The sequence below is a fragment of the Symsagittifera roscoffensis genome, chromosome 3 (assembly GCF_963678635.1).
Source record: "Symsagittifera roscoffensis chromosome 3, txSymRosc1.1, whole genome shotgun sequence".
Lineage (NCBI taxonomy): Eukaryota > Metazoa > Xenacoelomorpha > Acoela > Convolutidae > Symsagittifera > Symsagittifera roscoffensis.
In genome coordinates, this window is record NC_087064.1 from 6,235,964 (window position 1) to 6,262,798 (window position 26,835).

At 34.2% G+C, this 26,835-nt stretch overlaps 2 protein-coding genes across 2 annotated transcripts in view; one reads left to right on the plus strand and one right to left on the minus strand.

Annotated features, from left to right (window-relative positions):
- LOC134841542 (fibrinogen-like protein 1) overlaps positions 1–156 on the minus strand; it is a 31,292-nt gene extending 31,136 nt beyond the window's left edge. The window contains exon 1 of the mRNA XM_063857571.1: positions 112–156. Within this exon, the coding sequence (XP_063713641.1) occupies positions 112–156 (45 nt within the window). The remainder of the gene's footprint in view (positions 1–111) is intronic.
- Positions 157–23,447: 23,291 nt separating this feature from the next.
- LOC134841370 (uncharacterized) overlaps positions 23,448–26,835 on the plus strand; it is a 28,700-nt gene continuing 25,312 nt past the window's right edge. Inside the window, exon 1 of the mRNA XM_063857307.1 lies at positions 23,448–23,773. Coding sequence (XP_063713377.1) covers positions 23,611–23,773 — 163 coding nt within the window. The 5' untranslated portion in view covers positions 23,448–23,610. The remainder of the gene's footprint in view (positions 23,774–26,835) is intronic.

Genomic DNA, 26,835 nt, shown 5'->3' on the forward strand with positions numbered 1-26,835 from the left:
AATCTCAATTGAAAAATTTTCAGGAGTAGCCTAGACTAAATTCAAAAACTTGAATTTACAACAAGGATAAGCTCGATTTAAAGTTTTTAAATAGTTTTAGCAGAAATCAACCTGCTCCAGGTCGAAAGAGAAATTAGCAAGATACAGTTTATCCATCATCAGATTTTATCATTTTTTGTAACAGAAAGAGCTCAATCTTAAAACTAAGATAGAGACTTCTATGTTGTGAAAAATTTTAGGTCAAAAATCTGATGAAAAGTTCTACTTTTTCGTTTTATTTCTGTTGGTTGTCTACCGAGCAAACAAGTTCTGTCAAAATAAATTTTCTAAAAATGATGATTACAGAAAGTTTGTTTTACTGCCTACAAAACAGAAAGCTTTGGGTATACATATTACAAAAAGTTTGTTTTAGACAAACCAGTTTATCACAGGAGAAGGAAAAAAAGTTTAAGAAAACCTAATCAAAATCATATCCAGAGATAAACATCAGACAAGTCTTTTTGCAATAATTTTTTTTAGTTATTCGAGGAACTCAACAATTTTCTGAAAAAAAAAAAAAAAATTGACAAACGTTTTGTGTCTATTCAAAATTGGGCTGATGTGTCACAGCAGCTTGAGAGTTATAAATTACTTGATTGTTTGTCTCTGTTTAAAAAAGTGAATGTTAGAATTTTTTTCGTAAAAAAACTTAATCTCAATTTTATCAAATTTTCATAATTTTTGGTGTGCAAAAAATTATGCAACTAACCAATGATAAAAAATAGCAAAAAATTTTTTTCCATCATGAAATAGGTCCGAAAACTAGATATTTAAAAATATTAAGATGTACAAAAATTATACACGCCATATAATATGTTTTGTCAATCCTGCAGCTTCTTAGTCCATTTTAGATAAACCGAAATTTTTAAAATTTTGGAGGTTTTAAAATTTCGCTCATACTGGGGCTGTATTTTTCCAGGCATCTTAATTAAATGTTTTTCCAAATGAGTGGCAGTGTTTGCAGATAAATTGACCAATTTGAAATTTTTTCTTTTCGTTTCTTTTCCATAACCAATATAAATTACAAATGGACTTACTTTGCTTTTGCAACACACCCTTCAACATATTCCGTTCGCTCCTCATAAATCGGCACAAAAACAAAATTAAAAATTTTAAGCCAATTCTAGGTTTGCTCGACTTCTAATTCTAATATCGAAACTATCCTTAATCTGATTAAAACCTAGTTCCTATTTTTCAGTCCAGTAATATCATAGAAATACTGATTTGAGATGTAAGGTATTTATCTGACCGCTTTTTTTGGCAGACCGAGCGTCTGGCATGTTTAAAAACTAACAAATCACAACGCTGATTTCAAATTCGGCAAATAGCAACAGATTGCGCTGCATTGCTTACACTTGCACGTGTGCTTTTGTGCGCGCAAATCAGTATATCAGCAACTTGGTGAAAATTTAAATTACTCTGTTTTTGAAAATTCTATGATCTTTGATTTATGATCTTATTATAAACTTACAAAAAAAGCAAAACGCTCGTATCAGGGTTACGTTCCAATTTTTGGCTGCCCTTTAACGTCCTCATCAAAAAATGAACAAACAAAAAAAATTCACGCGAAATACCGCATTGTTTCAAGTAATAATCAACATTCTAAAAATTGGTTGAGCGACAAACCAAAGCAGTCGGCAATTCATAAAAGTACAAAACTCGTTGTTTCATTAAAAGCGAAAACTCGTACAAAACTACTATTAGTGTCATAATTTTTTTTTGATGTGGAACAATTGAAAGAAACAAGCAAAGCCCTGAATAATCCGACTGCCATTTAATTGGTGTGGCATAGTTTTCGGTAAAATAAATTTTGGCCAAACGATGAACTTTATGATGATCATATTTAAAATTAAGTGTTACAATGCTAGTCATGTATGGAATTAATAAACCCAAAATACACCCAATCAGCTGCCTCAATTCAATTTGAAAAGATTCCGTGGTTCGGGATAATTCGCCACGCGTGTTAATTTTAAAGCGAGCAGTTTAGACAGACTGGGGGCAGGTTACTATAGTAGCCGGCTTGGTACTTGCAGATAATGAAATCGATATCCCTACTTACCGTTTTTGTAAGGTTTGGAACCAACCTATCCTTTTAAAATACTCCACATATGGAAAAATTGGAAAATATTTGGCCAATTGATCATTCGAGCTGCAAATCATATTGGGGCATAAGTGCCAAAGTAATGAATGATTTTATTGAGAGTCGGAGTTACTTGTCTGATATATAAAGGGGACTAAACCGAGCGCTTGAGTTTTTTGCTATACAGCTTGCGCAAAATGGTAAAAACGGGTTAGTTAAGTCGGATAGTTAATTCTGTCTGTCCGAATTTTTTGCAATTCTCTATACGTTGGATCCCAATTCAATTCAAACTAACCGCGTGACTTTTGTTAGAAGCTTACCCGGTTCGAGGCACGCGACTTTTTTTAAAACTCCAATAATTTCAGGAGAGTTCAGAAATCGAAGCCGTTTTGGGGGAAGGGAGGAGGATGTTAACTTGATTAACTTGGCACCACGTAAACTTGGCACCATGTAATGTAAAAGTCAGTCAAATAAAGAATAAGTAGGCCAAAGTGACATCGGGCTATTGTGTTTTGGTCATGTTTAATCTCGATTTCGTTCATAACAAAGACTGCAAATACAAAAATTTGCTTGGTTTTATTTTATGTATTTATCATAAAATATTAAAATTGTTTTATGATAATTTTGACATTTCCAGCTTCTTGAAAACACAGTAAAATATCTAATTTAGAAATGCTCACATGCTTTCCATTTTTTCATCAACTTCAAATGCACTTCCAAGCAAACTTCAAAACGGAATCGGGACGCAGTAAAAACGGCGGTTCTTTATTTCTAGGCGAGTACCCTAACCGTTTCGAAATTTATTCTAGTCCGCTTTAAACTATGATCCTCAAATTGTTCAGAATGAGAGGAAAATTTCCGGTTTTAAGAATTGGAATGAAGCTGTAGAATCAAGTAGGTTCGTAAGCCCAAAACATCAAAATATAGCATCAAGTTTGAAAATTAAGTTAACACAGATCTGTATCTGCGTATCTCAAAAAATTAATTCACTCAAAATAACTTCAGTGGTAAATTGTTATTTTAGGTGGCCTTGCAGGCGGGAATCTAAGATTTTCTCAAGAGTAAGTGCGTTTTTTCCAAACAATTTTAGGAGGTCGATCAAATTAATTTTCTGAGCTCTCCTAAACCAAGACGCTATTGCTATTATGGCCCTATTTTGAATTTTTTTAGCGTCGCAGGCAAATTTAAGAAAAAACAGGCCAGTAACTACAATTTTAGGCACTTTTTGGAAGGTTATAACCAAAACAATTGTGCTTTTACTGCGAGCGCTACCCATTCAAAATGTGTTTTTATTCGCACCAAAAGTAACTTGGAAAAACTTTAGGGTCGATCAGCTTAATTTGCAGTTTGCTCAATAGTACCATAGAAGGGAGAAATTTTGAGTGGTGGGGGTCAAATCTATGAAAATGAGTGCCAACCCCCCGCACAACCCCGTCGAATAAACACGCTACTGCTGCAACGTCTCTGAAAGTGACTGTCGTCCTAAAAAAGACTTCCACCAAAGTTACAGAACTGTATTCATTTCTAATTTTGATACCCTAAGAAATAAGGATGGGTTTTTAAAAATAGGTTAATTTGGATTAAAACAACATAACTGTCTTTTTATTAGAACTGACGAGCAACTTCGAAGCCATTATAGCAGCACAGTCAGTGCTCCAATTCCGAACTGTGAACCCATACATCACGGAGATACAAATTGAAACGAGCGAGTACTCGTTCCTCACCAACGAGCCCGCCTTCCCCAATTTGAGAGTGTTCAATCTAGTCAGCTCAACCTACCGCGGGTTCCCCAAGAACAACATAACCGAACTAAGAATTAAACAGAGCGGAAACTTGCAGGGTAAGCTGGACTAATTAACAGGGGTATTCTCATGACGAAGGTATTCTCAGTATAAATGATGCTATTCTAAGGATCAACCAATCACGTTCATATTGGCTCAAAAACATTTGCACAAAACCGAAATCTTTTTTAACAAAAATTGAATTATAGCAGCACAGCAAAACTTTTTCTGCATTTCCTGCAGATAAAAATTAAATTTTTTATGATTTTTCTTGTTCTTAAAAAAGTCGGTATACTTCAAGTAATCAATTTTTCTATGCGTTTTTGATCTCGCAATCTTTGAAAGTTCATGTTTCTGCTTATCTTTTGATCGGTCAATATTAGTTGCCCTGGATTCATTTTCTTGCTCTGAGACATTCGCAATTTTTTTAGAGATTTTTCTGATATTATTTTCTGAATGGCTGAAAATAACTTTCCAATGCTCTGTATCTTCATCCTTCATCATAGTGGACACCAACGAGGTAAAGAAAGTGTAAAAAATTTATGTTTTTTCCTAAACATACTTGAAATACCGAGTTAAATACAAGTCTATAGATTTTATGTTTTTTTTCTAAACTATCGCTACATGAAATGCAACTAGAAGAACATTGGAGGGAACAAATTAACATCTCCCTCCCCCCTCAAAGCCGTTTGGGGGGAGGATGTTAACTTGGTTCTAAGTTAGAAATTTCCAGCCATTTACAATCGAGCATTTTACATGCAGCGCTTACCAAAATTAGGCTTATCTTATATATTAAATGAAAGTCGGAATGCGCTATGGGCGCATTGTTTATATGAACAGAATGCTTAAGAAACATTTTGAGTCAATGTTTAAAAGGCTCTCGAGCGTAACGTTTAATAAGCATTCATAGCAACCAACAGAAGAAGATGAACTCGATCCAACTTCAAGGCTAGACAGTACCAGCCTAGATTTTGTCCAACATTTCCTTTCAGTTCTGTCTTGAACTGGGGCTGTCAACCTTTCAGTCTGGAGCGAATCAGTTACAAACAGCCACTTCCATGTTGTGAAAAAAAATTTGCAAACCGATTCGGTCTATGAAATTAAAACTGAAAATTAAAAACTTTAAGCCAATTCTAGGTTTGCTCGACTTCTAATTCTAATATCGACACCATCCTTAATCTGATTAAAACCTAGTTCCTATTTTTCAGTCAAGAATTATCATAGAAATACTGATTTGAGATGTAAGGTATTTATCAGACCGCTTTTTTGGCAGACCGAGCGTCTGGCATGTTTAAAAACTAACAAATCACACGCTGATTTCAAATTCGGCAAATAGCAACAGATTGCGCTGTATTGCTTACACTTGCACGTGTGCTTTTGTGCGCGCAAATCAGTATATCAGCAAGTCGGTGAAAATTTAATTTACTCTGTTTTTGAAAATTCTATGATGTTTGATTTATGATCTTATTATAAACTTACAAAAAAGCAAAACGCTCGTATCAGGGTTACGTTCCAATTTTTGGCTGCCCTTTAACGTCCTTATCAAAAAATGAACAAACAAAAAAATTCACGGGAAATAATATTCCGCAATGTTTCAAGTAATAATCAACATTCTAAAAATTGGTTGAGCGACAAACCAAAGCAGTCGGCGATTCATAAAAGTACAAAACTCGTTGTTTCATTAAAAGCGAAAATTCGTACAAAACTACTTATAGTGTCACAATTTTTTTTGATGTGGAACAATTGAAAGAAACAAGCAAAGCCCTGAATAATCCGACTGTCATTTAATTGGTGCTGAATAGTTTTCGGTAAATTAAATTTTGGCCAAACTATGATTTTTATGATGATCATATTCAAATTAAGCGTTACAATTCTAGTCATGTATGGAATTAATACTCCCAAAATACACCCAATCAGCTGCCTCAATTCAATTTGAAAAGATTCCGTGGTTCGGGATAATTCGTTACGCGTGTTAATTTTAAAGCGAGCAGTTTAGACAGACTGGTGGCAGGTTACTATAACAACCGGGTGGGTACTTGCAGATCATGAAATCGATATCCCTGCTTGCCGTTTTTGTAAGGTTTGGAACCAACCTATCCTTTTAAAATGCTCCACATATGGAAAAATTGGACAATATTTGGCCAATTGATCAGTCGAGCTCCAAATCATATTGACGCATAAGTGCCAAAGTAATGAATGATTTTATTGAGAGTCGGAGTTACTTGTCGGATATATAAAGGGGACTAAACCGAGCTCTTGAGTTTTTCGCTATACAGCTTGCGCAAAATGGAAAAAGCTGCCTTGGATAATAGCAGTACTGACTGAAAAACATTGATAAATTTTCTTTTCAAAATTAACAGGTTAAGCGCAAGATTTAATCATCCATGGCAGCGATTAATGTTACGAATTTGGAACCTGATCTAAACTACATTTTATGATTGGATAAATTAGATATTTTAGCAATGTAAAGTATTTAATATTAACCAATCATGATCCATCTGACTAACAATCCACTTATTTGTAAGTGCTGAAATTACTTGTAATTTCAGCACCAGAGAGATTTGAATTTAACTTAGAAATTAGTTGAACTCTCCCGAGTACTTCAGCAGCCGCAATAAACCAGTATACCCTAGATCTATTGAGCCTAGCAGAGACTAGTTAAACAACCTGAGACTAGATAGTATAAGAGTAAGATTAGGATCGGTATTAGACTAAGAAGTTGCACGAATCTATCCGGCCGAAAATAAGATAGCGTGACGAGCAGACGGTGTACCCTATCCGAAATTACTCTATGAGTTATACCCATCGGTCCTAACTCATCTGGTGCGACCATAAGTCTCGAACAAGACCTTAATAGCTTAGAATTAACCAAAAAATAGATTAGAATTTAGACAAAACATTTACAAAATGTTATACGACGATAATTTAATCGAAATGTCTCTACGACTCAATAGATCAGAGCCAATATTCCGAACGATAACAGAACTACCCGGAATTGGAAGAAGACCTCGAACCAGAGACGACATACGACAAAGCAGAAATTTACCATATAGTTATATGATAGTTCGGCAAAAGCCAACACAAACTTTTGTATTTAGAATACTACTAGCAATGAATTTAGATTTTCATTTGCAAACATAAAATTTTGAAGTCAATCTTCAAAATCATTTCAGGCGCTAAACAAAATTATTAATATACAATAACGATTGATAAAAAGATCTCAGATCGTTTTCCTAAATTCTGCAGTAATATACAAAACATGTTTGAAAAATATTTATTGAAAAATCAAAATAAAAATTAGTAGCATGACAATAAATGGTTAGTAATTATAAATCATCCTGTTGTTCCAGCTTCATCACCTAAACATAACAGCATTCATAAGCTCACTAATATCATAAAAATACTAAATCTTTTCTTTACACAAATTTAAAACATTTTAAACTTAAATTCACTTAATTTTAAAATCAGATCATCAAGGCTTATCCTTGGATCTTAAATCATTTTCTACTTAATTAAATTTAAAACTTGATCATCAAGGCCTATCCTTGGATCAAAAAGAACAACTTTGTTCTCCCCCACCCACTTAACTAGTGTCTAACGACCTCAAACGTCGATTCACCATCCAACCCTTTCTAAAAACCCAGGACTAATAGAAATTTTTGAACAAAACTAATCATTCAAATTAGGATAAACAGTGAAGAACTTCGGTTATTCATCCTTCACTTGATCCCCCCTCTTATCAGACCCAGGATAAATCTTAGACTTAGTAAGTTTAAAATAGTATCTAACGAACTACTCGCGTTCTAATTATACCTGAACCTTGTGGATCGATTTACTATTCTCCAACCCTGAACACAATCACTACCCTTAAGTAAGATTAAGTAAGTTAACACCTTAGCTTATACTAGCCACGAGAAAGTATAAAATCATTCTTCGGAATCGATATACTTTTCTCTCCAACCCTGAACAAATAGACCCAGGTTAAGCTAACCAAAAAATCGTAAGGACTAACAGTTTAAGCAAATAGAAACATTTAACAACCTTTTGCACCCGTCATCCTAAACCTTATGTCATTTAAAAACCTAGGAAATAAACAAACAATCGTTTTACACAATTGTGAAATAAATAACAAAAAATACGACCTTGTAATCACACCTCATATACAAACAGTTGGATACATTCGAACAAAACGACAAACACTAAAGAGAAAAATAATAACTAAACAAAGACAAATAACACGAAAAAGATTTTCCAAAAACCGTAACGCATTTTCAGAATCAGAAACCAACAGTTTAGACGAACTTTATAAACTAAAAGAATCAATAGATAAAAATTGCCCAATTCACGATCAATTATATTTCTCCGACTCAGAAACAACTTCAAATTCATCAAAAAGAGGAAAAAGAAGAATAAAAAAGCAGTATAAACACAAACCAGTACATTTATACAATTGGAATCAACCAATTAGACACATTGATAATTACATATTAACAGTCATCGAACAAAAAAATGAGCTCAACGCACACCCCAGGTGAAGAAAGTCCAGATAATGATGATATCTTCCCCTTTATAGTAGATGCAACCACTGATAGAGGACAGCATATATTTTGCAAAAATTTACTCTTAAATTTGTTTGAACCCGGAATCAGTCCATGTAAAACAGAGTTCCCAGATGTAAGAATCAAAAGACAAATTATCGATCACTATCTAAAAGATATATGTAACCTAACACAACAATACGGAATCTACTCCATAGAATTCAGCTCACCAAACCAGAATCACAGTAAATATATAATTCAAACAGACGACCTTGATTTAGAATTTTCAAAAGTATTCTCAGAATATATAAAAAGCATCCAATATCATAACTCACAAAGAGCAAATTCCATATTCACCAATGAAGTTTTTGCGATAATATATAGTTATATATCGATATTAGAAAACGAAATCCAGATACCAAATGTCTCACCGACAGAAACATCTAAACGTATAAGAGTACGACATGAAATCACACTACTCTCTAGTTTTCTAAATACAATTAAAGAAAATTTCACGAAAGATGAAGTTTCACAACATACAAAACACGACTTACAAAAAATCTTGGCATGGTTCATAATAGATTATTTCACACATAATATTGATTTAATTTCACAAGCAAGAAAAAATTTTAGACCCCAAAACTCAAACGATGATACTGCCATTACAGAACAATCAGACTATGTTTGGGACCCCGAATGGTCTCACTCCGCATTCATAAACTTCCCACAATCAATCTCAAGTCAAGCAATAAGTACGATATCTTATGTAAGAGATTATGTAAGAGTAATACCATTAACCATTGATGCAACACCATTAAACTATAATACATTTCTACCCGATATGCAAAATAATAGTTTAAACTCTACAGTCATACACAATGAAAACCTCAATGGAACTAGGAATCTTACTCAACAAGATATCCAGACACCATCACACTTCATAAATGAAGAAATCGTACACACAACAACTACACAACAAAGTATTTCACCAATACGTCCAAACTTAACAACACCAAGAAATACAAACCCTTCACAAACACAGGTAACCTTACAATCAACCGTTAAACCTTCGGTTGCCCCAAAATATTCACACATGGATTACCAAACATACAGACCCATGACAATACCGCCAAAAACACGCAAAACGTTCACTAGAAACAATTTTGCAGACCATAATTATAATTATACACATCCATCAAAAACAAATTATCAACCACGAAAAAATTTTAGTAATTATACAAGATCTCGAAACTGGGATAACCCAATGGCACCACCTAATTCAGTAAATTTCCAAACAAATTTACATCCTCCACAGGATCGTAGTGAAAACTATCCATTTTTTCAACAAAATAAAAATAAAAAACAAACATCTTATCAAATGGATTACTTATCCTCAGATGATGATTTCTTACAACCAGATATATTTGCACCCTATAATCAAGAATATCGTGGACAAGGAATACAGAAACCACATACATATAATAGAATTTTTTCTCCACAACCAATAGATACACAAAATCAACAACCAATTCAGCAACAAAACCCAATTAATACACAATACTTTCAACCAATTCAGCAACAAAACCCAATGATTGCAAACTCGTACCAACCAACACAAATGCAAAATGAAATACCACTCCCATATTATCTTCAACAACACGAAATAACAAGAAATCAACTTTCAAACTTTTCTCAAATGCCAAATGCAGCAGAATCATTACAAATGACAATGAATCCATACCTTATGGGTGGATCATCAATAACATCAAATAAACCTTTAATGGTATTCACAGGAACAGACCCTGAATATTCTGTAGAAGATTATTTAAATGCAGTAACAGCAAATTTGATTTTAAATATAGGACCTGAACCAATTAATACGCCACTACATCAAAACTGGATACATCGACGCACAGCGTTAATACAAACAACTTTAGATGGCGCAGCCCAAAAATGGTTTTCAGTATTGTCTGTAGAAATAAAATCAAATTGGAAAAGGTTTACACAAGAATTTTCAAAAATGTTTGACTCCGAAAGAAACAAACAACAACAAAGAGTTTTATGTAATGAAATTCGCAGATTACCAAACGAAACCATCAAGCAATTAGCAGTACGAATCGAAACACTAGTTCGAAAAGCATATTCATTGAATACCCATGACTATAAAAACACAAAGATGACAGAAATCTTAATGATGACCTACTCCAATTACTAGATATTCGCCAATCCACAATCCTTAATGAAGAATTATCCATAAATAATATAATAAGTAACGAAAAAAGAAATACGGATTATTTCACAAAAACCCCATATTTCAAACCGACATTCAACATAAATAACTACACAGAGAATCAACAGAAATTTTTAACAATGTTTAATTTCCAACATTCACAAATAACACAAGACGAATTTGAAAAATTAGCCAAACAGCTAATTAAATATTCATCAGTCTATGCAACATCCAAATTTGATGTTGGCAAAATCAGCTCATCACTACATCTCCCATTAAAACCAGACGCAGTTTTCAAAAAACAAAGAGCAAGAAAAGTACCAATTCAATTACACGATAAAGTGAACAGATTACTTGATATTTTAGAACAATACAATATAATCTCACCAGTAAATAAAGAAGAACAACCGAAAGGTAACACATTTATCAACCCTGTTATCATTCTAGCTAAAAGAGAATCATTAAAAATCGTTCTCGACGCTAGATACCTCAACTCACTCATAGATGAATCAAAGTGTAATTGGCCTATTGAACCAATACAAGTTATTTTAACAAAAATAAATGGAAAATACTTTACAAACGCAGATATGAATAGTGCATATAATCAAATGCCATTAGATGAACAATCACGACGTTTAACACAATTTGTTATTGGAAACCAACAATACGAATTCAACCGCTTATTCTATGGAATATCCATAGGACCAGCAGCATTTTCAGCTTTTATGAGCAAAATTTTTCGACCACTAATACTCAAGAAAAACGCAATCACCTATTTAGACGATGTTTTTATGCAATCACAGACAAAAGAGGAAATTTTCAATGTTTTAGAAAAATATCACCAAATACTTCAGAACGAAAATCTGAAGGCCGCCCCCGATAAATCACACTTCTTTTTGACAAGAGTTAAATTCTTAGGACATAATATAGAAAGAAAAACAATCACTCCATTGAAATCACGTATAGACGCTATTCAAAAACTCCAACCACCAACAAATAAAAAGAAAATCCAAGAATTCCTTGGAATGTTAAACTTTTTAAGCAAATATGTTTATAAAATGCAATTATATCTACGACCATTCTATAACATACTTAGACAACAAAATAATTTTGAATGGAATACAGAACATCAAGCACGATTTGAAGAAATTAAAAAACTTCTAACTGAACAAATTTCAAACACAATTCCAGATTCAAATCAACCATTTTATGCAATGTGCGATGCTTCGAACTTTGGCATCGGCGCAGCATTATTACAATCACATAATGGTACAAATAAAATGAACCTCATATCAGCAAATTCTCGATTATTCACTCAAGCAGAGCTACGACTCTCAACTCTAATGAGAGAATGTACAGCCATAAAATATACACTAACAGAATATGAATTTCTGATACTTGGATCAAAACATCCCACAGTTCTATTCACAGACCATAAACCAATCATCTTTCTTTTTACGCAAAAGTCTAATCCAAACCACCGAGTTTATAGATTTCAACTAATTTTAATGAAATTCCCAAACTTACATATAGTTTGGACCGCAGGAAAAAATCTTGCATTACCAGACACCTTAAGTCGAAATACGCCACCTGAATTACTTACACGTAAAACCACAGTTGAAATACCCAAAAATATAAAATTCTACCTTGCAGAAAATGAAACATCACCCCGATTGGAATGCAAATATGCAGTAAAAACTGACGTTGAACAATCACAAATAAATAATTTACAACATTTCCCACTTTATTTAGATTGTCAAAATAATCACTATGAAGTTGATCTACTTGGAACATCAACTTTTAAACCAATCCCATATTCACAATGGATAAAAAATAACACCCAACAAAAAAGAGTAAAACAACACTCGCATAAAAAAGACCTTTTTCCACTAATTGAAAAAGAAAACCTAACTGATAAAATAAACTTATCAGGACCACAAACAAACGATTCAAAATAACAATAAATCAAGTTTTTGACTTCCATGACCCACTTGATACAATACCCTTATCTAAATTAGAAATTGAAAACATTTTTCTCCCCCCAACAGAAACAATTACAATTTCAACACTGAAACAATATCAAATCCTTGACCCAGTAATTCGACAACTGAAATCATGGCACAAATATAAAACTAAACCTATCAAAGCAGATTCAACTATTCTAGGAAACAAAACACTCCTCCGATATTTTCGAAAATTCAATAATACAACAATTAACGAAAACACAGACCTTCTAGAATACAAACTAAATGAATCTACAGTTCCCTGTCTCCCTTTAAGTATGATTCTCATAGCTTTTAATATTTCACATACACAAAATATTAAAGGACACTCTGGATCAGAGAAAACATATTCAAATTTTATACAAAACTTTTATTTCCCAAATGCACCAATTTGGATAAAAGTACTATGCAATGACTGTATAGTATGTCAATTAAATAAACCTTACCCAAATCAAAAACAAATAGCACAAAAACAAGATTTTAAAGGACAAAGTTTGTACTTTAACCATCGTATCTCATTTGATACTAAAGGACCAATTTCACCCTCATCCGAAGGAAACTCCTACATTATGGTAATTGTTGACGCATTTACACATTATGTAGCACTTAACCCAGTACCACATTGTAACGCTTATTATGCTTACACAACGCTTTATGAACACTGGATAGCAAAATTCGGACTACCAGAAATTTTAGTTACAGACAACGGTACAGAATTCATAAATAATGAAATCATCACACTATGTCATTTATATAACATTAAACACAAACCACGTACATCTCACGCACCTTGGACAAACGGCTTAGTCGAAGGTATGAACCGTTCATTGCAAGAATATCTCAGATGTATCATCATTGGAAATGATACAAGATATACCGAATGGTCAGCAGATGTAAAACTATTTCCCTTAGCATATAATTCACAAATCACGACAACTTTAGGAATGTCACCATATGAAATGGTTTTTAACCAAAAGCCACGCAAACCAATAATGTTTACAGCAAAATCTCATAAAAACGTACAAGGTTATTGTCAACCAAATAAAGACTCATTCTGTTATAACCTACCTTTACATACACACGATGAAGATCATTTTCATCACCCACAAATTCTTAAATTAGCCTCCGGTACACACACCGAATGGATTTTAAACAGAGATAAAAAACACAATGAAATTTATCAAAAAGTAACAAAAAAGTTGTTACAAAGGCAAAATATTAATGAACAAATAAATTCACGCTTTACACCAGCCTCCGATTTAAAAATTGGAACATTTGTTTTAATACCCAATTTTAATACTCAAAAAGGAATTTCAAAAAAGTTACAACCCCTTCGTAAAGGACCATACCAAATAATTACAAAACCCACTGATGTCACATATAAAATCACCGACTCAGACAAAAAAGAAATCGTTCAACACCGAAATAACCTATTACCTTATTATCCAAAAGAATACGCACTCCGCGAACTAACTCAATTATATTCTTTTACAGGTTTAAAAGTTATTCAAAATGACCCACATACGGAAAATATAACAAAGGAACAAAACGATATTCACCTCGGAAATCAAAATACAAAATCAACCACCACAAAAAACAATACAAAAAATCTAGATCAAAATACATCTCAAAAAGAAAGAAAAAATAGAAAAATGACAGAACAAATAATAACCCAAGAACAAATCGACAAATCAGAGCATAGAGAGTCTTCACGACTTAGAAATCAACCACGTAAAAATTATAAATTATTCATCCCACAATCTAAAATATTAAAGAAAGTTGAATTTCAAAAACAACTTTAATTCTACATTTAATAATCTTTGCACCTCTGAAACATTTTACACTTTCATTTTTCAAAATAACATGCTGACAAACACGCAGCGATTCTAGTTCATAATTAGCCAATAGGATTCATCCAATCCGTCACCTTCTCTAACTCTGACACAAACCAACTAGACGAACGATATTAAACTCCAGGCATATCTATAACTATAACTTTACGACCTCCAGGTCAAAAATAAGCAAACCACTCCAACTTGACAACTAAAATAAATATCACCATATTATCATAACCCTCCCTTATCTAATAAACCAAAGATCAACAATATTTCCCCAACTCAGACCTCAAATACCCCCCAAACAAATATGTTAAATTAGCCTAAAGTAAAAGAACGACCATTTTAATTAGCCTAAAGTATAAAAATCTCAAAAATACCCCAGATCATTTGACAAATGAAAATAAAGACAAAGAAGACCTCCCGATCACCATAAAAATTGCCCCCAACAATTTTTCACAAAACTCAACCCACTTGTCAAAAAACCAATAAATAATCCGACCACACTTAAAAATCGCCCCAAACAACAAAAAATATTCGATCAAGAAGTCATTTCTTAAATGCTCTTCTATCAAACAGTCACTAAAATTATCACAAACCTCAAACAATTTTTTACGATACTTGAAACTTTCATAATATTTCTTTTTGATATCCTTGAATTTTTTCTAATAATCTTAATCATTGTTTGTAATATTTTTTAAATTTTCTACACTATATTCGAACTATTTCTCCAACTTTCAAAAACCCTTGATTATATCCACAGGTACGATTCATACAACTTGTCTAAATGATACGAACTATTTTCAGTAGAACTGATATTTTTCTACTATTTGTAATTTTCATAACATTTCTATCATCCCTCATTTTGACCATATGCAAATGTATAAAGAAAGCAATCATCACATTCGCTCTAGCAACAATCCTCCTAATTCTTTTCTTAGAAGAATACTATAATAAAAATAAACTTTTTCACTAAAAGAATAGACCAAAAAACTATCAAAAATTGCTACCCAACAGTCACAAAGTCAGTCTTCACCGACATCATCCCAAGATAATCCAACAACACCTTCAACTACCCAAAATCCTCATACATCTACACGAATTTCCTTTCAAGATAACCCATACACTTTTGAAGAACGACACGCTCGTTTATCGGAACCACTAGAACCAGTTCAACGACAAGCACCTCTAAGCGAACCAACATATAACTTATACCCAACACTACCACAAGAACTAAGTAGAATAAGAAATCCTAGTCAAAACCAAAATACAGTCGAAATAAATAGACAAATTATACATCCTCGACGAAACAGAAAATTTCAAACTCCCCGAGTTCATTTTGATATACCTCAATCCCCATCACAAAACACTCCAGAAAACCCCATTGGTATATTACCAGAAACCCCTACGCTTCTTTCACAACGTAGCACCTCAAGCCTACCATCAGATTACTTAGGTTCAACACCAACATCTGAACAAATACGTGAAAACCCCTTTAACCCCCCAAACCAGGCATCACGACTACCATATTGGACAACACATTCATTTACACAAGGTGAACTAAATTTAGTCAATGATCCAATAGATATTTCTACGGATACAACAACATCCTCATCACTACCAGAAACATTATCACTACCATCAACACCATCAATAAGCCAGATTTCACCACCACCTTTTAACTTAAATTTCCCAAATAACCTCGACGCTAGATATCGAGAACAATCATCAACAAATATTCCTTTAAGACTAGACTGGAATACATTCACAGCACCTCCACCATTATTTGGACAACATCTAGAAAGTAATCGCCTTCACAACTGGGCACTTAATAGATTACAATACCGACAAGACATTCACGACGATATCCGTGATCACAATATCCAAATACTCCAACAAAACAGTTTACAATTAAAGTTTGAAATCACAGTTAAATTAAACAACATTACTCAACATCCCTACCCATTAAATCCACCGAACATAACAGCTCAATCACTACCACCACCATTTATAACCACTGAAGTAATATATAAATACGACAGATATACCAAAAAGACAATTGGTTACATCACATTTTATAACCCATACTCAGGATTATCATACACATGTATATTCTAAAATTATTAATTTTTTTCCAACTCCTTTTTCTAGTAATCTCAAATCAAAACATAAACCCTTCTCCCCGCACAGGACCCCAAGATTTATTAGTAACACATTACGATTGTGAAGAAAACGAACAAAAAACACTACACAAGTATGCAATAAATCAAGTATCACAATGCGAAACAGAACCCCAAGCCATAGAAACTACAAATGTAATAGCAACACTTTATTCAAAAGCCCGAGCAACTACAGTTATAGGATATAAATTCACAGCAACATTTTCTGAAAAGAAAGTACATTGTTCACAAGTCTCAAACGGAAATAAAAACCGACTTGACCATGAATCATTCTACCAGAGTAATATAGAACGACTTTTACATCTCAATCCCGAAGATTGTAAAAACGAGTTACTCCGACTAAACATCACAAAAAATAAAAACACAGATAGAAAGTTAGTATATTTTCAAGTTTTTTCAGATTCTGTACATCAAGCAGAACTTGAAAGATATCAAGGACATATAAAATTAGATGAAAAATACCCATATAACGGCGCACACGGACGATTAACCTATGACATGCACGATAAACACTGGATACCACACATTGGTATAAATGACCCATCAAACTGCAAAGCAGACACAAAAAATAAAGGATACCAAGAAATAATGTTTTTCGATTGGAAAATACAACTCGAAAAAATACAACTCACACGAGATTTATCAGACAACACAATGATCTATCAAGGAATTAGATTACCTTGTAAAAACGACCAAGGTTATTGCGACCCTACAACAAGAACACAAGCAACAATTGTTTGGTTCCCCGAAGACACATGTACAACATTTCAAGTAGCAAAAATACACGCTCGTATGATAAAATTTCACGAAAAATATTTTATACAATCAATACCATATGAACAAGTAAATCCATTACGAAAAATAAGTTCTAATTTCCGAAACATTCAGAATATAGAAAATAAATTAACACGTTTTCAAATATATCAAGAGACAGAACTTGCATGTAAATACAGAAACCCACTTCACAAAACACAATACTCTGAAATATTAGTTGAATACGAAAATGGATTCGACATGACCACTGGAAAAATAAAAGTCGACCCATACGCCACAAGTCATCCCCTAAATGAAGGAACATCATATATACCAGTTAATTTTCAAAAGAGTACAGGTCAACCTGGTGGACATTTAAAGCCCCAAGACGACCAAAGCACACGTTTACAAGAACTATCACTAATGAATAGTACATATTTTGGTAATATCCACTATGATATTCACTTAGATATGAAACTAGACTACACGATTAGCCGAATTTTTCAAGAAATGTTACTCTCCGAATTAGAAACACTACACCAACTATGCGAATTAGAAAGAACACAAATATTTCAATCACTTGCACTAGCAGTATTAAAAATACCCTACGCAGGATATTTACTATCAGGAAATAGATCAAATTTTTTAGACTATGAAGGAAACATCTTATGGTTTTATACTTGTACTAAAAAAGTATCACCACTATACGTTTTTGAAGATAAACGATGCTATAAAAGAATCCCTATCTTTTATAAGAATAAAGTACATTTCGTTGACACACTTTCACGAAGAACCTATTTCTGGGATACCGCAGTCCCATGTGGATCAGAAAATAGCCACAACGTAGTACAACTAAACCCTGATGAAGATAAGTATTACCTTCTCACCCCATATCCCACATTAATGCAATCACTCAAAAAATTTTCACCAGAAAGCATTCGCGCTATCGCTCGAAACCCAAATATAGACTTACAATCAATAGGATTATACTCAAAATCAGATATTCAACATCACATTAGAACACAACAATTTCAAGAATTATTAACACAAATGGACACAAGGATTTGCAGACATCTATACGCAAGACTATAGCGGATATTTTAAAGACATTAAAGATTATATATATCTAAACGGTGAAAAATACCGTCCCCAAGATATATCACCTATCAATATTTTTAGCTTTGTTACACTCAAGAATGAAATTCTTGATTTTCTAGGATGGCCCTACTACATCTTAGAAAAATTGACTATTTTATACGCAATGTTCAACTTTATTGGATTTCTTTTCTCACTTTTAAAAGGAATCTACAACACATGTGCTATACACACACAAGTAAACAGACAAGCAAGCGTAGCACGCATACTCTTTGCAGGATTTTTTGGAATCTTTTCTACATCTATAAACAAAATTCTTTTAGACGCACAAATAAAAGAATATAACACAAAAATAGCAACAAGACAGAACACATACGACGAAGAACATAACAATGTAGACACAACACCAACAGCACCACAGTTACCACCCCTACCACATAACCATCCATTATCCCTAGTCCCACGTAATTTTCGAAATTTAACACTTAATCAAAATTTTCGACCAACCATATCACAAAGTCCCATCCAACATATAATGCCACACCACTCACAAGATGAAAATACATATGAACAAATTATAGAACAACCCCATACCACCGCTTTTCAGTCTCAAAATAATAATTTTTTTAGCCCACAATGAGCCGACAACTTGGATCCCTACACCGATCAAATTCCCATCCAACCAACCTCACCACTCCAATCCAAATAATATCACTTTTTGCTTTTCCGCCACCCGATTTCCCCACCAGTAATGTAACATCCGGCATGAATTCCGATACTAATTCACACATCTCAGTTTTATACTCCATCTCACAACTCAATAACCCGAATATTGAAACCCCCGATGAATTTGCCGACTCTGAACCATCTCCATCAAATAATTTTCACACCAATTCCTCAAATTTTTCTCAACCCCCTTTTCAACCCATACTACCAAATAACCCTGACCCAACCAATTCTACACCCTCTTATGCTTCCCAAGTCACTCCAACCTACTCCTCACTTCACTCAGACCAATCATCTCATTCTCCAGACACCCCCCGAATCTCCCCAGAACTAGATAATTTCATTACCCTACAACAACAACCCTACCACCTTGACACCCCAACCATAAACCAAATGTCATCCACAATAGATTCATCCAACCCTCCTATCCCTACACCCTCTTCAATTTATACCGAATCATTAGCACCATCATCCACAACTACTGAATCTTCACTTAGCACTAATAGAGCTTACCGCACTTTTAAAAGAAAGTTCCCCAACCATCCTTTCCCAGCGAAACCAGGAACAGCCCGTGAATATATCACCCATCCAAAACACACTAACACAAAAAAATTTTTAGCTATCACTTTACCCTCATTTCCACAATACACCTTAAACACCCCTCACGACACTAACGAGACACGTAACTTTGTAGACGAATACGTTTTAATGCCTACCCTTCCTTGGACCTCATATTATCATTTTACTAATCCCCTTTGCTTACCATTATCTAACACTCACATCGATATAGAACATGCTATATCGACTCACTACACCACTAACACCTAGACAATTTACTTACATTGGATATAAAAAATCACTAAAAACACACACTGCACCCCGAGCTAACGAATATACACTAGAATATTACGATCATAACATCATCAGAACTAACCAAGATCAATTCTTAGACGACGATCGCTTCGCTAACCCACAAATCACCGAGAAATTTTTCATTAAAACACCATATGTATTTACACTAAATATCTTCGATCGCAAGTTTGACCACATTATTTCAGAAGCACTAACAGACACACAAGCCTACGAAAGTTTTAAAGAACGCTTCCAAATATTTTCACTAACCTTTCATTTCCTTGCACCACATGAAAGAGATTTGCACTGCTCACACGATATTATGTTGCGCACTAAACAAACACACACATATACTTATTATCGTTTCATCCAAAATCACTTTGACCTACACACTCCCTCCAGACAACCACACCATCGTTTTCAATTCATCAATTCCAAATACACCTCACCATTCTTTCTTAACTTCACATATTGTATTAAAGATACTAACCTTCATGGTATTCTTCGAAATTATGATCCCATAACCCAAATGTATATTTTTTGTCCAATCACCAAGACCTTCAACGCAGAAGAATCCCGACCCTTCCTTATCCCACACGAGTTTGTACAACCTATAGAAATCCCCATTTTAGAATTCATCCATAACACTAAATTCAATCACAAATTATATAATCTAATCCAAAACACACCTTATGAATTTGCAGTTGGCACTGAAGAACTAACCACCATTAAGGCACTTCAATTGCTTTGGCCACTGCTTCAAACTAAAAATATCATCCGCATTTTAGCTAAATTACTAACAACTTCAGATCTCATCCACGACATCTTCCCCCACGGTTTCTTCCCCGACGACTAACAGGTAAGTATGAATTATACATATTACTAACTAATTAAAATATTAGAAACTCACCATTCTTTATCCATGTTTTCTTTAGAATTTTAGCCTTCATCCAACGATCATCTGAAAAATTCACAAAAGAAAAATAAAAAATAGCGAACTTCTTCAAAACTGTTTAAAACCCTATTAAATTTTTGCACCAACAATTAAATAAATATAATACCAATGCAGTAATTTAATTTATAAATTTTTCCCCCACAAGCAGTAAGTTAAATAATGATGAAAATTTGTAACTTAAATTTCCCCAACAACTAGCAGTAAAATTGAAATTCTATGTAGTAAATTAATAAGAAGCAAATGCAGTACTAACCTTTTGATATTTTCATTCACTCGCACAAGAATTCTATCCAAACTCGCACAGCTCGCCCACGAAGAATTGTTTAAATAATGAATTTCAGTTTCAAGCTTTAACAACTCAACAACTCTAACATACGATAACAAGTTTCAAACTTTCCTTTAACCCGGTTGGAAAGGAATTATATACTAAACAAAACTAACCAATGCAGCTTACTAAACACCACAACACATAGCATAACAGCATGACTAAGAAAAGGAAACCAACGGTACCCAAACCGGATTAACCCAGTTTAAAACTGGATAATTTATTCTTTTGAAGACTATTATAAAGTCTAAGAAAGAAATAATAAAACACAAAAAAGTCGAAAGACAAACCCATACCACAAACAATTTGATTTTTGAAAAAAGGACACAACCAACAAAACATAAGAAAAACCACAACAAACCCAACATAAAACGTTGTCACATAACAGGACCTCTCACAAAAACCGCATGCAATCATACTCCCACTCCTGGCCTAACCCACCAGGAAGGACGTCCTGAGCATGCTCTATAGCCGGCCTAACCCACCGCGCTACATCCACGCTTTGTGACCACACTCCTATTTTTAATAAGAGCTACTCAAGGGTGAGTAACTCTTCAAAATAACTGAACTAAAACAAAAAGCTTTTGTGAAAACAACTAACTAAAATCATAATTAAAAAATATTAAACTAATAAAAGTTTTATAAAATGTAAATTACATTATGCAATACATAGATCAGAATACAACACCAAGGACGAACATCCAAAGACAAAACGACCTCACTACACTCGAGAAAGAATGGCCAACTACAATCAATATGCCGCTCACAATCACAACTCAAAGGATTTAGAGTACGACTTGACTTCGCAGAAAAGGACTTCATTGAACTAGACCAATGACCACCTCGATGTTCAAGTATACGTACAGATCCGAGTAACCAGGCATCCCCTCCACGCACAATCTCCACGCCATTCCTTGACAAGATCAAAACACAAAGAAGTTCTCATCAATGAAACAGAAAAACCTGACATAGCCAACTATTCTGAAATCAGATTTGAGTTTGTTGCGAAAACCCAGTCGTTGTCTTGAGAAGACACAACAATTGAATCTGGGACTTCTCTAATAAGAAAACCCAGAAGAAATAAGATGTTCGCCAAATACCAACGTCCATCATCCATCCTTTGAATTGCAGAAAGACTATTCTAAAAAACTCTGTAAAACCCGGATGGGTGGAACCTGATCTAAACTACATTTTATGATTGGATAAATTAGATATTTTACCAATGTAAAGTATTTAATATTAACCAATCATGATCCATCTGACTAACAATCCACTTATTTGTAAGTGCTGAAATTACTTGTAATTTCAGCACCAGAGAGATTTGAATTTAACTTAGAAATTAGTTGAACTCTCCCGAGTACTTCAGCAGCCGCAATAAACCAGTATACCCTAGATCTATTGAGCCTAGCAGAGACTAGTTAAACAACCTGAGACTAGATAGTATAAGAGTAAGATTAGGATCGGTATTAGACTAAGAAGTTGCACGAATCTATCCGGCCGAAAATAAGATACCGTGACGAGCAGACGGTGTACCCTATCCGAAATTACTCTATGAGTTATACCCATCGGTCCTAACTCAAATTATTGCTGCTACAATTTTTCGCCCTTCAAAAAAAATAGAAATTTTCGCTGGTTAAGCACTGTTATCTGTTACTAATTGTCGCGTGTTATTAAATTTCGCCTCACGCTAAAAAGTATCTTTGATAAATTTCATTCTAACCCAAATTTCAAGTCAGAGATTTCATCTTCAAAATCTATTATGCATTTCAAGTTTTTTCAACATGTTAAAGGTTCCTTGTATAATGCAGAAGTATTTGGGCGGATAAACTCTTATAAAACGAAAAAATGATCGTAAATTTTTTGCTATGATAACTGTGACCGGAACATTCTGCGCAGTGATCAATTTCGCCTGTTAGAGAGTACCCCCCTTACTAGCAAGAGAAGGTGGTGAAAGTGCAAATGTCACAGAAGTTTTTTTTTGAAAATAATTAGTTATAAATGCACACCAAGTACTTTTCAGATTCGCTTAAACCATTAAAAAAACTGCGAGCATTAAAAAGCAAACAAAAAGTGGTTGAAGAAAGCCAGCTTTATAAATTTTGTTGTCTACAGACCTGGTAATGCATTATAGCAGTCATACACTTTTAATGGTAATTTAAAAAAGAATTACTCTCAGTCTATAAAAGTTTAATAAACTGTTACATATTTTGTATTTGAAATGGAAAAAATTCTTTTTCGTTGTATTTGCATTTTTCTGATGTTTATCCGGAGTTCGGAGGGGGAGGGGGAGGTGCCCTATTGCAAAGAAGCTCGGAAGTGTCTGTGCATGATATTAAAAGTGCAGTGTCTCCATGTCACAGCTGATGACCCAGACATCGATAGTAAGTTGATTATAATTGCTAGCCAAAAATTCGGACAGACAAAACAAATAAAAAGAGCAATTAACCTATTTTGGAAAAATTTTGAATTCAAAAACTTAAATATTCAGATCGAATTTGTGTCTCAAGGTTGTCTGAAAAACGAAATTGCCTGCAAAAGTCTGTCAAAAAGGTACTATAATCCCTTTTAGTTAATTCTGTCTGTCCAAACTTTTTGCAACTCTCAATACGTTGGATCTCAATTCAATTCAAACTAACTGAGTGACTTTTGTTAGAAGCTTACCCGGTTCGAGGTACGCGAATTTTTTTAAAACCCCAATAATTTCAGGAGAGTTCAGAAATCGAAGCCGTTTTGGGGGGAGGGGAGGAGGATGTTAACTTGGTTAACTTGGCACCACGTAAACTTGGCACCACGTAAACTTGGCACCATGTAATGTAAAATTCAGTCAAATAACCAATAAGTAGGCCAAAGTGACATCGGGCTATTGTGTTTTGGCCATGTTTAATCTCGATTTCGTTCATAACAAAGACTGCAAATACAAAAATTTGCTTGGTTTTATTTTATGTATTTATCATAAATTTTTTTTATTGTTTCATGATAGTTTTAACATTTCCAGCTTCTTGAAAACACAGTAAAATATCTAATTTAGAAATACTCACATGCTTTCCATTGTTTTCATCAACTTCAAATGAACTTCCAAGCAAACCGGAATCGGGACGCAGTAAAAACGGCGGGACTTTATTTCTAGGCGAGTGTAAGAGGTGATACTTTACGCTAACATTATAACCTCTAAGCTATATCAAGCTCTGACCTATGTCTATGTTAATTTAAGAATACCTGCCAAAAGCGCAACGGCTTTTGGTAGATTTAGAGAGATTGTTCATTGTTTTTTTTATATGGAACCAATCTGACGGAACTAATCTTAATTCAACCTCTTTATTACCTCTTAACTTTAGCGTAATTACCTTAGTCTTTTATTTAGTCCTAAATAAAAGCCTACAACAAATTTTAAGTATCTTAACCCGACCTGTCTTAAATTATTCTTAGTTTAAGTCCAAACTTTAACAACCTTTAGACGGTTTATCCTAATTTTTTATCATGGCGCAGTGAAACGAGTCGAACCTACGAGGACTAGAGTTTTTTTTGGAACAACACATCGAGTGAAAACCAACACGACTGGGAAAGGTGGTCGGAAAGTTCCAACTAACTATCATCGCGAAAGATTCCGTGGACATTGAAGATGTAATCAACCCACCGGTAAGAACCGAATTAGCATACCCAATGGCAGAACCAGCGGAACCATCCGATGATCAAGCCCGACGGTCGGAAAAAGAAGAACAACACCAAATAGCTATCCAAAATTACAACGAAGAAATGAGAAGGAGGAAGGCAGAAGACAATGCAAAATTCAACGGACTTCAAATCGGAGATATTGACAAGAAGTTAAAGTCACAATTATACCTGGCTCTCGGAAGAGAAGGACAGAAATGCTTCTCACATAAAAATCCTGGGAAAAGAATACTGGATTTTAACTTTGCTAAATTCTGGGAATTACTCAAAACTACTTTCATGGTCACTACACTTCTAACATACGAAAGAATTAAATTCTTTGGTCGGAGACAGAAAGAGAACGAGTCTTTAGAGAAATTCCATGAAATACTATCCAAGTTAGCAAAAAACTGTAAGCTGGGTGAGCTCGAGTCTGAGTTAGTCAGAGACATCTTTATTACAAACATGAGAAACGTTGAAATACAAAAGAAATTATGCATTGAATACTTAACTCCAGAAGACGTATTATCTTATGTACTAGTCCATGAGAAAGGTACCAAAATTCATCAACAGTGCCTGAACTTTCCTACCTATAACGCGGTACAGAGACCACAATACACCAAAAACGAACCGACCTTAAATATCGTCGAAAACAATAAGTGCCGCAACTGTGGTCGGCAGTTCAAGAAAGGACACCTAACTACATGCCCAGCTAGAGACAGAAACTGCAATACATGTGGACGTAAAGGCCACTTTGCAAAACACTGCAGGAGTTCAGCACGAACACAAACAAACATAGTAGAACAAAACCAAACACCCCAGGAAAACGAAAACACCAGGGCTAACCCGCAGGAAAATCCCGAATTCGAAGTTAATTTAGATGATTTTCTAGTTCTAGCAGTGGATACGGATACCCAAATAAATGCAGTTCAAGACAAGATCGAACGCGGAGTGAACTGTATTTAACCAAGAAGGTCTAGAACTAAAAAAGACGTTGATGGTATCTCTGAGAAATTTCAATCCTTACCGCACAGAAATACAGATTGACTCAGCAAGTCCAGTATCATTCATGAAAAAGACTTACTCCACGAACTGAAGATACGAGATAAAATTTTAAAACTAGAACCCGTGGACAAACTATTAAAGAAAGCGTACCAAGGCTTTGGAAGCACAATAAACATCATCGGAAGAGTTCGGGTGAGAATTCAATCAAAGGGTTGGAACGCTAGCGATCAGAAGTTATTCATTACCGAAGGTGCAGAAAGAAATCTCCTCGGAAACGACTTATTACCAGATCTGGGAATAGTAGTACTCCAAAAACAACCTCCACCCAACGGGCCAGAACTACGGAGAACTCAGAAAGGATCACCCAACGAGATAGTTGTTAACCAAATAAGATTTGCATCGGACAAGAAACCTGAGTAAAACCAAGACACATCATCACGAAGTGAGTTTAAAGAATACATATCAAGACAATTTTCAGATCTCATAAAAAGATCCGGTAGATCAAAGAATTTTATTATTAACACTTATTTTAACGGACCAATAAAGCCAATACAGGTAAAGAGGAAACGCATTCCAATTCATCTTCTCCCTAAAGTTAAATTATGTATTGACCAACTACTAAGAGATGGCCACATCGAAAAACTGTCTAGATGCTCTGAAGATTGTTTCATCTCCCCTATCGTAATAACAGCCAAAAGAGACGGATCAATTAAATTAGCATTAAACTCGAAATTACTGAACAAACAGATATTTCGCAATAGATATCAAATGCCGAACCTATTTGAACTAA